This window comes from Mauremys reevesii, linkage group 1 (assembly GCF_016161935.1).
Source record: "Mauremys reevesii isolate NIE-2019 linkage group 1, ASM1616193v1, whole genome shotgun sequence".
Classification (NCBI taxonomy): Eukaryota; Metazoa; Chordata; order Testudines; family Geoemydidae; genus Mauremys; species Mauremys reevesii.
This window is the reverse complement of record NC_052623.1, coordinates 262,383,470-262,395,522: the sequence shown is the minus strand read 5'-3', so window position 1 is coordinate 262,395,522 and position 12,053 is coordinate 262,383,470. Positions and strand designations below refer to the sequence as shown.

The window sequence follows — 12,053 nt, the reverse complement described above, 5'->3', positions numbered from 1 at the left end:
ACAGAAATTCAGGAGTTGAGCACCTGTGTTGGAAAAGGATGTCCTGTATGTGAAGTCACTTAAAAACTTTTAAATGGGGAAAAGTGTAGTCTAAGCCAAAAAAAACAACAACCCCCCCTAACCATTTTAATAACATTGTTTTATATCATCTGTATTGTTTGATTTCTGTTTTCTAATAGTTTAGGGCCTGATGTAAAGCCTATTTAGTATTAATGAATATTAATATTATGGTAGTGCCCAAACTCAGGATTGGGACCCCATTATGCTGGGTACTGAACAAACATAGAAGAAAGACAATCCTTGCCCTAGCTGGCTTAGAATCTACATTGAAATTGATGGGCGTCTTTCTGTTGAGTTCAATGTGATTTGGATCAGGCCCTTACTGAATATTTTCCCAATTTTGTCCTTATGCATTTGGCAAACATTTGTTTTTCATTGCATTTCTAACGGCGATGGAAATTTATTTCCTTATTATTAATGCTCATTAGACCAGAACTTGACAGTGAAATCCGAATTTATAGACAGTCCTGAAAACATTTTAAATCTTACATTCTAACTGGGACAGATTAGATAAAGCACTAAACAGACTTTTAGGTGGGACACTAAATTGTAAAAAGCAAATAAGGGTTCCAGTTTTTTAACAAAGGCATATCCAAATCCCTGCCTCTTCTGGGCTTGGTGGCCTTCTAAGTATAAATTCATGTGAGAGCAAAGGTCATAAATAGCCTGGAATATGTACTAGAAAGGAGTTGCCGTACCAGAACTGATCAATGGTTCATGTACTCTGGTATCTTGAATGTGATAGTGACTAATGCCAGCTGGTTCAAAGGAAGGGATAAACCCCCTCCAATGCACTTGCCCAACTGTTTTATACTATACCAAGATTGGAAAATTTGTTCCTGATCCCAGCTGGCAGACAATCCTCATGCTTCAGGACATAAGTTTGATAGTCAATTTTATCTGCAGTCACATAACTGCAGCTGCCATTTTTGTTCATAGAAGTGTCTAATTTTTCAGTTTCACTAAGCCATTCTCTTTAATAAAATCCCGCAATAGTGAGTTCTCTTTACAGTTTGCACAAAAGTATTTTCTTTTTCAGCTTCAATATTGCTGCCTTCTAACTTCCAACGAGCGCCTGTCTTGTTTCTGGACTGTTTGAAAAGGCATATAAAAGCATGTGACTGGCTTTCACTAAACTGTTCCTTATTTTATACATCTTTTTCCTACTTTGACTTACTTTTATCCTTTCCACATTAAACAGTCCTTACAAAGATCCCTCCCTATGGCTCAAATCATTCATGTAGGCTAAAGTTCATTTTTTAAACTCCCCAGAGATAGCATGTACCTTCTATTTATGAGATGCCACAATGTTTTGTCTATATACAGTAGATCTGTTTATACAGGGCACTTTTCCCACTCTAGTTTAGACCATAGAAACATGTTATAGAGTAAGCCTGGGTTTCCCAAAGTCCAGTGGACAGTGGCGTAGCCAGGTTCTAAGAGCAGGGGGAGTGAATACATAACAAAAGGCACCACCTGCTGCAAAGCAGCGAAGGGGTGGGGGGGAACCCAGGTCTTGCTGCCAAAGACTTAAAAGTATCATCATCTGCATCTTGGTAACTCATTGAGATGAATAATGCTATTCATGCCTCTTCAAGATATTATTTCAGTCTTTCTGCAAACTCAGGCAGACACCACTGAACTGGTTACACTTGGGTTGTGTTTTCAAGCTTCTATTTTAGCATCTATTCTAATCACAACAGCTAGAGATTTTGTTTTTAAAGAACCTGCCGCCCCGAATTACCGACCGCCGAAGACCCGGAGTGACTGAAGCACCCGCCGCCGAAGACCCAGAGCTGCCTGCTGAGAGACACCTGCACTGGATTAGTCCTCAGCCAAGCACAGCCGGAGCCGCAAGGTAGCAGGTGCCCCCCAGCGGGCATAGGGAGGAGCGTCACCCGGCCACCACAAAGCGAGGGCGGGAGGAGCAGGAGAAGCACCAGCCGCAGGAACTGCCGCCACAAGATGCATGCAGCGGAGCCCGAAGTGAGTGCCGCCGAAGACCTGGACGTGCTGGGAAGCGCTGAGTGAGTGCTTAGGGGAGCAGCTGCTCCCCCCCAGCTACACTACTGCCAGGGGACACTCCTGTGAGGAAGCACAAAGGACTAGCTGGAGGCAGAGAGGCAGATGGGACTCTCACTTGTGCTCCAGAGTCTCAGCTTTCATTTAAAAACCAAGTCTCTAGCTGTTGTGATTAGAATAGAAGCTTGAAAACACAACCCAAGCATAACCAGTTCAGTGGTGTCTGCCTGAGTTTGCAGAAAGATTGAAACAATGTCTTGAAGAGGCATGAATAGCACTATTCATCTCAATGAGTTACCAAGATGCAGATGATGATACTTCTAAATAGCAATACTGTTAACTATCTGAGTGATCAAAGCCTATAAAAAAAGAAAGGAATCATCATACGTCGTCCGAGTGATCCATATTTTTTGGTGCCACAAGTGGGTGGGCTTAGGAGATGCCAGCCTTTCCCTCCCAACCCACTCTGCAATTAGGGAGGAGACAAGCCCCAGGAGCCCAGCAGAGCCCCACTGAATGGAAGCCCAGCCTGAGGCCCCGCATAAACTCCGTATAGGAGAGGTGATTTATTAGAGGACAAATATTAGTGTTGCCTCAATCGCTACTGTTTAAAAAAAATAATAAAAAAAAATCACTAAGCAACACTGTTCTAAACATAGAAAGTAATGTTCTATTTCATGTTTAAGTATAATTTAAATAATGTATTCAAGCATCTCATATCCAATATTGACTTTCGTTCTTTACACTAAAAAGCTGACACATTTTAAAATACAATCTAACTTTAGTTAAAATTCAAATCTATTGATCAGCCTTTAACCTTGCATCGTGGGATTGAAGGGAACACAGTTGGTTTTATTTTTCTGGGAGTGGGGCTTTTCAAAGTTTGGAAGTCCTGGAAATGAGCCATTGCAAAGCAGAGCTATAACACTGCGTAAGACTGAATATGCCTTTAGTCAGTCAGATCCTGCCTAACCTGGACTAAAATGCAATGTTCTTCATCCAGGTTACTATCACTGCTATGACCCCCAAAAGAACAGCAGCAACTACAGGAGCTATAAAGTTTAGTCTCCCAAGCAGCAGATCAAGTGTAGGGTTGTGGTCTCAGTAATGGAAGAACTGGCCCCAAATGCAGTTGAAGCAGCTTGCTGTCTGGCTCAGGTGGGCAGTCGCCAGCTCTATGGGTGCCATATTTCATATGGGCTGTAGGGTTACTTTGAGTATTTGTTATGTCTTTGAGGCATTAAAGGAGCTCCTGCTGCCTCACGCGTTCAGAGGTTTCACACACAAGCTGTGAGGGAATCCCAGCCAGCAGAAGTCCACACATTCCAATAAGCATAAATTATATGTGCAGGTCCAGATGATTTTCTTTTTGTAAGCTAAGTGACAACTATTTGATACCACCTCCTCTTACTGACTGCACCCAATAGATGGTAAGGAGAAGCAACTCCTGGAGGGCTTGGAAAACCGAGTAGAAAAATCCGATGTTTCATGCTGTTAGTTTTTCTGAAAGGAGGGAATGTCTTCTAGCATATTGTCCTTGCAAGGCGCCTGCCCAGATACAGAAGGCTGACTATTCGGTCTAATATCTTCAGCCTATGTTTTGAAAACAGCTTTCCGTAGCTGAAAAAGGGAAGAACTTTTTCTTCATTCCATCTAGCCAGAGTCTTGCTCTAGGGGGAGTGAAATGACACAAGTATTGGGACCCTCCTCTGTAATTCCAGGTTCATCATTCTATTAGCTGTAGAACCTGCTCTCACCCCTTTACTTGTTAGGACAATCAGAGTAACAGCTGCATAGGTCAGGTATAGCTATAGCTCCTTTTTCCATTTGAAGACCTCTGCAGATCAGAAGGCTGCTTGGTGTTTACAGATTCCCACGTCTCCAGCAACAGCTACCAAAACATCAGAAGGCCACAAAGGATTGAAAGTTCCATTTTAGCAACAAACTATTATAAGGGATCCTCTTTGTTCATTTTTCTTAGAAGACAGCCTTAAATAGGTATCATTTTTGACCCTGAATGTTATTAATAGTGCTCCATAATATACCTTGGTCTTAATATAAACTGCTTTCTTCTTTCCTATTCTGAAAACAGTGACCTTCCTCGTTCATTATTTTAGAACGACACTGGTTAGAACATCATCCCCAGCTGCTGCTTTGATCCTCTGAGGATTAGCCTGTCCTAGGGGAATTCTCAGCGGAATAGGGCTGGCAGACCCCAGGATCAGGAACCAGAGGGTGCAGGAAGGTGGTGTAAAGTCACCTATGGTCCCTCTTCTCCCCAGGGGAGCCAAACGCTGTTGCGGTGCACCTGGGGATCGAGCCCATTGTGTCTCACTCTTAGCTAACCACCATTTTTATAACCAGGGAAGAATATCATCAAACTTATCCTGTCGGTCTTTAAGGCTTTTTCAGAATGGCCAGCCGCACACAGAAGGGCATACAGACCCACAGTCACTTCCGGACTGAGCCCAGAATGGCTCTTTGGGCAGGAGGGATGTCTGGCCAAATATGAGCTTCTAATGGAGGCATTGCAGAGGCAGGACTTTTAGACTAATCGTATGTCTGATTGGTCCATCAGGTCATGGAAATCGGTCAAAATGTTGCCTTCTGATTGGCTCAAGCACTAGGACTAAAAAGACAGTATAGAGGTAGTCTGCTAGTTTTTAATGACACAGACCTCTTAGCTCTCTTTTCACATTAGTACAGGCAGCATCAGTTAATGTGAATTTACTCCGAAGCTGAAAATGCATAGTAGTGAGACTGTGGATCCACGTTTGTACAGCACTGTAGTGTGTCTGTTGCTGCATCTGTGTGTTTGTTTGTTTTTTCCTCTAGGTTGAATTTGGTACTTTGAGACCCTTTTGCAGTTACCATTCACCACAATGGGAGTTACATAGGGATGTGAAGACAGATTTGGGTTCTGCTTGTTTAATTCTAACCATGTCTGTTTTCTAAATCATGTCTAGGTGGAAGATTTTATTATTTTAAAGTTGTTACAAATGTGAAAGACTTGACTTCACTGCACTGGAAGGGACACTGTCAAGAGGAAAATAGAAATTTAAAAAATAAATCTTATTGATGTTTCCAATAACAGTGTTACAATGGAAAGAATTTTTAAAATCTAACATGCTTCCCTTTTTCCATTTCTTTAATATTGAACAATGAATCTAGAATGGTCAGACTTTTGTTTAGTCTGTGTCACTTTCTGGTTTTCATGCACTAACCAGTACGGCGGGGTTAGGGTTTCCAGTAATGCAGGGGAATGTTTGAACCCACTCTGCCCCTCCTGTTTACAGTGATTTTTTTTTAAAAAGTCTATTTGTAAGAGGTTTTGTAAGCCCCAACTAAAAGAGTGAACCTAAGTTTTAGCCCCAAATCACTTGTTTTTCCTTAAGTAGCAATTCCTTGTATTGTTCCTCCAAGACCACTGTAGATAAGACAGTTGTGGCAGCTTCAGATTGGGTCAGATTCTGCAAACCATACTCACATGGAATAACACTAAGGTGAGTAAATCATGGAAGTCAACTCAGTGTGAATAAGGGTGAAAAATCTGGCCCTTTGAGTCCACGCCTGTGTGACTGATGGAGGACTCTGCTGCCCTTCTGTAGGCTGACAGCTGCCACCAGAGCATTTCTGAAAGTGGGTAGGGCTTTTGAAAGGCTCTGATCAACTAATCAGTGGTTCAGTGACAGGAACTCCAGTTAATCATGCAGTTCTCAGAAATAACCAAACCAGTTCTACGAAAGCCAAGACACATTATTATAAAGCCCAGCAGGAACATTACTAGGAACATGCCGATTTGGTATTAATGACTGCATCTGTTTGCTCAGCTTCAGTCACAACGCATATGCACAATGCTGTTTGGCTGCTTGAAGCTTTGTTGTGTCTCAAAAAACCAAATCAACCCAGCCTGATTTTCACAGTTAATGTTTAGCATTTCGCATTCCTCACAGTCTCTTCACCTCAGCTTCACTCCAATATCCTGCCCTGTCCCCTTCAGCCCCTTACCTTTTCTTTCCATGTAGCTTATGCCCTTCTAACTAAACTGCTCACTCACCCCCGGCCTCCATTGCTATCACAATGCTCGGTCTGCTTGTGTATTCCACTCCTTCCCCCACCCTGTGCCTGTCATTTCTATTTAGACGGTAACTTCTTTCAGGCCCGCACTGTGTACTACGCTATGTTTGTGCCTACCACAATGGGTCCCCTTTCTTGGCTGTTCCTTGGGCATTGCTGTGACAAACAGAATATAATCCTGCCATCATTTCATGGTTTTTGGTCATTTTCATATCTCCTCTCTCCTTATCACTCTCCTTTATAATGTTCGGGGAAGAAAACCGCTATCGTTGGTGCAAACAGTACTCAGTCCAAGAAAAAAACACAGTACTGTTTGAAATACGGTCACAGTAAATGCTGTTTTCGTAGAAATGCAGTAAATGTGTTTACTGTAGGCATGCTGTACAAACTAGCTGCCAAGCACACATGTTCTTAAACACCAGAATTTCAGGACAAACACCAAGTGAAGAACCTGGTGATACTGTTGCTACCAAATTAAAACCACAGCCTTACCTGTGTTACACAAGTTTTCTATGTCTCTTTTGCAGGTGCATCTTGTTTCTGTAATCCCAGAGTAATTTACTGGGAGTAATTCCTTAATCTTCATCTCTTTTCTCCATTCCTTCCTTCCTGTATTCATTGACCAAGTGCTCATAGAGATCCTTTCATGTGTATTCTTGTAACTATTTTTCCTCTTAAATCCATGTAAAAATCCACTTTCTCTTTCCACTATTCCAAACCAGCAGGGAACTGTGTGTAAACACCTTTTGTGCATTTAATCCAGCTGTGCCACAGTAGCATACAGTGTATTTAACATAAATATTTTTGTTCTTGCAGGATTACATACATGTTAGATGCTTCCCTGGGTTAACTGACTGGCAGTAAAACAACTTTGATTTTTTTCCAGCATACAGGGAGAATTGGATGCTGAAGCTGATGCCATGAGAGTATCCCAGCAGGACTTGCTTTCAGTTAATGAGTCTGTTTACACCCCGGATTCTGATGTCACCTCACCAGCAATCAACAGAAACCTTATTCAGAAGGCTGGTTACCTTAATCTTAGAAAGTAAGAAGGATAGTCCACCTTGTTTGTCTGTGTGACTGGCAGCTGATTTCTGCATTATATCTACCATGAAGATTCTTTGAGTAAAATTTTCAAAAGCACTTAAGTGATTTCAGGGCCAAGTCTCATTGAAAATCAGTGGGATTAAGACTCCTAAATCATTTAGGCACTTTTGAAAAGTTTACCTTTCAGTTCCTAAATCACATTAGAAAATGGGATTTAGGAGCCTGAGACATTTTAGGGGCTTTTGAAAGTCTTCCCCTTTGTAACTAACTGGTTTTCCCTCTAGCTGAATTCAGCTACAAGGCCTGAATTCATGCATTTGAGTGTCTAAAAATAAAATGTCATGTTGGATTGAGGTCTGCAGCTCATTGGGGCCTCTGAGACTGGGATCAGGATGTTCTCTCTTTTATGGGCTAATGAAAATGCAATACTGCTTACAAAGAGGAGCTAGATTTTTGATTTTAGGGCTTTCATCACAAAAATTTCCCTTTACACCAACAGGAGTTGTACAGAGAAACCAGGTCCCTAGCGTTGAACATATACCCCACTAGAGCTCAATTCTGCAGAGTTTCTTTTCCTAACCCTCCCATTGACTTCAGCAGGAGTTATGTATATGGAAGAGCAGCAGAGGTGGATGGGGTCTGATTGTGTTTTTGAAATAACTTAAATATCAGTTTCCATTTAATTTGAACAGTTTTTGATAGTTAACTGGATTACAAATGTAACGGTTTAACAGCAGAGTAAGAGATGGGTTACAGCATCGTGTAAATGACTCCATAGAAGAATGTACTTTCAATATAAGATTCTACTTGTAGAAGTGTAACTTTTCAAAATTTATGCCCATTTGTGTTGAAATTTCTGCTGCTCCTGATCAATCAAAAGTACAGTAGAACCTCATTTGGAACTGGAAGTTTGCAATCAGGCAGCAGCAAGGACAAAAAAAAGGCCAGTGTACAGTACTGTTAAATGAAAAAAAAAATAAAAAAAAGATTTGACAAAGTAAGGAAAATGTTTCTGTACTTGTTTCATTTAAATTACCATGGTTAAAAGCAGCATTTTACTTCTGCAGAGTAAAGTTTCAAAGCTATTAAGTCAATATTCAGTTGTAAACTTTTGAAAGAACAATCATAACGTTTTGTTCAGAGTTATAAACAACCTCCAATCCCAACGTGTTCATAACTCTGAGGTTCTACTGCATCTTTTTTTTAATAGAGTACAATAAAATTCCGTGCAGCCTCATCTCAGTTGTTTGCCCTAAACCTTCTGCTGTTCGCAGCTAGGAAATACTGCAAATGATTGTTCATTTTAAACTTGGATCACTCAAAACCAGCTGCTCCTTAACCCTTCAGCTTGCCCTGGGGATGAGTCTGCATTGTGGTTGAGTGTCTTTTGACATGTTTGTTGAAATTTAGTTTACAAGTTACAAAGATCCATGTTTGACAATAAGGATCAGCCCTGCATCTGCAGCAGGATCTGCTCAGAGTTTGGTGGGGGTGGTTTCTGATCCAGGAATTGAATTGGGGGTTATTTCTAACTAGAAATACTGCTAACTGGTCTTAATTTGGTGTATTCCCTATAGTAAAACAGGCCTGGTGACTACAACCTGGGACAGACTCTATTTCTTCACTCAAGGAGGAAACCTGATGTGCCAGCCCAGGGGAGCAGTAGCTGGAGGACTGATTCAGGACTTGGATAACTGCTCTGTAATGGCAGTGGACTGTGAAGACCGACGATATTGCTTTCAAATCACCACTCCTACAGGAAAATCGTATGGGTCACAAGTTTTCTGTTAGAGAGCAACCAGTCATGTCTGGTGTACCAGATGGGGTTTCAGAATGCCTAATTGTTGTGTTAACACAGTTCCCTAGTGACAGCCATTTTAACTGAGCTGGATTGCCATCATAACGCTGACCTACAGAAAATAAAAGTATTTTTGCACATTTAAATCAAGTGTGCACGTTGCATAAATGATGAATGTTGTGTCCTTTAGGAATAGGGTATTCACACAACTCGGGTTGCTGGCTGCTCACAGAGAGGCACAGTTTAGTAGCCTAAGTGTAGGACTTTGGAGTCATGTACTCCAGAATGCCAGCTCTGACATTCGCTGCCTCTGTAGATTTATGATAGCTCAATGTGCAAAATGTGAATACCGACTTGCCTACCTCAGAGTGCTGTGAAAGCTTCATTAGCTGAAGTACTTGTGAGTACCATCAACATGAGTACAGAGCCAGGTGTCCATTATAACTCTATGGATTAAGGCTGTAACAGAGTCATTTTTTTGGTGCAAAAGTTGCAGCCGTGGCTTGTTAAAGCTAAGCTGTGGTTTCGGTGTGGTCAGTTCAGGTACCATAAAACAAATAACCGCACACAAAAATAGAAACAGGTATACCCCCATGTAAGCTGCAGCACCTTCTGCCAAGGTACGCAGCCTGCCTTCCCGAGCAGGGCAGCAGCACAGAAGGGACACCGTGTGTCCCACCTGGCTTTCAAAGCCAGCATAATGGAAGGGCAGCTGGGCCAGGTTTCAGTGGCATTGCAACCCTGCACAGCAGCTCGCAAAGCTGAGCGAGTGGTATTGCAACCTGGCGCACTGGGTCGCAACACCACTCAAATTCACGGCAACTATAGAAAGTTGTGGTGTGTGTTTAAAAGATGCGGTTTCCCCAGCGAAATCACGGCTTGTGATTTTCTTAGTCTTATCTATGATATAGAATCGCAGTAGTTAAAGATCAATTTATGAGATTATTGAAAAAAGCGACAGAGTCCTGTGGCACCTTATAGACTAACAGACATATTGGAGCATGAGCTTTTGTGGGTGAATACCCACTTGCGTCTGACGAAGTGGGTATTCACCCACGAAAGCTCATGCTCCAATATGTCTGTTAGTCTATAAGGTGCCGCAGGACTCTTTGTCATTTTTTACAGATCCAGACTAACAAGGCTACCCCTCTGATACTTGAGATTATTGAGTCTCCCCCCTTGAAACTGTCTCTGTGTGCAGGGAGAGTGAGAGCATGTAATATAACAATGATACAAGAAAAACATGAAGCTAATATATTTGTGTTTTAGGGGGATAACCCTTCAAGCAGAAAGTAAAAAAGAATACGAGGAGGTAAAATACTTCACTGATTAACGTTTTTACTTTCTTATCCCTTAAATAGTTTGGAGTGTTCAGTTTCTTTTCTCCTTACAGTGGATATGTGCAATCAACAACATCTCCAGGCAGATCTATCTCACCGACAATCCAGAGGTGAGAGCTTGTTTGTTTTCATCTGTTCTTTCCAACTTGCTTTGTTGGTGTAGCACAGGACTCATAGCGTTGCTGTAAGGGTGAAATGTCATTTTGTTTTGTAGGCTGTTGCAATCAAGTTAAATCAGACGGCCCTTCAGGCAGTGACCCCTATCACAAGCTTTGGAAAAAAACATGAAAGTTTGCGGCCCAGGTAACACTCGCTTTTCTGTAGGAGTGATTTTTGCTGTTGTGCAGTCAGTCAGACTCTGCTTGTGGGGCAAGAGAGATGTGGGAAGCCGTGACCCTGCAACTCTGTCCATCCCAGCAGATCCCTGTGCCTGTGTGGAATCCCAGTGAAGGCAATGGGATCCAATATGAGTTCAGGGCTCTGCTGCATACAGTCCAGCTTGCAGGATCAGGGCCCCAGCCACTTCCAGTTTTAACATACAGGTAGGGTTTCTCCTATTCATTTGTTATGAAACAGACACAATACTTAGATTGTAAACTCTTCGAGGCAGGGACAATTTTGTGTTATGCTTGTATAGTGCCCAGCACAATGGGGTCCTGATTGCTAATTGGGGGCCCTTGAATGCTGTCACCATACAAATTCGATGTAGACTGCCTTTCCCTATTCCTGTCTGTACTCTGAAACCAGCACAAGAAGTCGTCCTGCAGTCTTTGCTGGGTCTGATCCTGGACCCATTCAAGTCAGGTGTTAAAGCCTCTACCCCAAATAGAGGTTGGTAATGAAGCTGTGTGCACCTGGATGTAACAAACAAACGTTTTCCATTGAACTTTTCTTGAGAAATCCAGCCTCTTGACCAGCAAGAACTCCTCAGTCTCTGTGACGGCTCCAAAGCCAGCTCCAGAGACTGACTATATTCATGCTCTGAATGCATGACCCTAAAAGCAGAGCACTAAATAAAGTAGAGCAAATTAGAGTAGAGTGGGCGGTCAGAGGGTGGGGAAAAGGGGGGTTGAATGGGGGCAAGGGTCTTGGGGGAGCAGTCAGGAAGGAGGGGGGGTTGGATGGGGCGGTGCGAGGTAGTCAGCTCATCACTGGGTGGAGGTGTACTTGAGCAGATAGACTGGCGCAGTTCTGATTGTAACCAATAGAGGGCAGTGGTGCGCACATCATTCACCATGGTAACATGTAACCAAGAGCAGGCACTGGCTCTCATTTGGAATTTGTTCCTTCTTTTCGGATGTAGCAACATTTCTTTTCACTAGTAAGTGATTTTATTTATGACTATGAAGAGGAAGAGAAATTCAGTTAGTAGCCTCAGTGATGTATTAATATTGCAGTTTGCTTATTGGGGGCAATGAACACTGGGATTTGGCGTAAACCTGTCTTCCTTCCAACGTTATAACATTACATTTTCATTCAAAACCTTTCTCCATTTTCCATGTAGCCAGAATGTGAAGAATATGGAGATGGAGAGTGACAAGATCATCCCTAAAGAACTGTCCACCAAACCCGATTGCACAGAGTTAATTGCACCTGGAACACCAATTCAGTTTGACATGGTACTTCCTGCAACTGAATTCCTGGATCAAAACAGAGGTGGCAGGTACAGCCAGCTAACGTTCAACAACTTTGACCAGACGCTTTGAGAG

At 42.3% G+C, this 12,053-nt stretch overlaps 1 protein-coding gene across 4 annotated transcripts in view; it reads left to right on the top strand.

Annotated features, from left to right (window-relative positions):
- Positions 1-12,053, top strand: part of APPL2 (adaptor protein, phosphotyrosine interacting with PH domain and leucine zipper 2) — a 54,678-nt gene that overhangs the window by 35,384 nt on the left and 7,241 nt on the right. For all 4 annotated transcript variants that reach the window (XM_039485003.1, XM_039485020.1, XM_039485029.1 and 1 more), the window contains 6 exons: positions 7,046-7,204; positions 8,784-8,972; positions 10,274-10,316; positions 10,398-10,454; positions 10,559-10,647; positions 11,849-12,007. In XM_039485003.1, the coding sequence (XP_039340937.1) occupies positions 7,046-7,204; positions 8,784-8,972; positions 10,274-10,316; positions 10,398-10,454; positions 10,559-10,647; positions 11,849-12,007 (696 nt within the window). The remainder of the gene's footprint in view (positions 1-7,045; positions 7,205-8,783; positions 8,973-10,273; positions 10,317-10,397; positions 10,455-10,558; positions 10,648-11,848; positions 12,008-12,053) is intronic.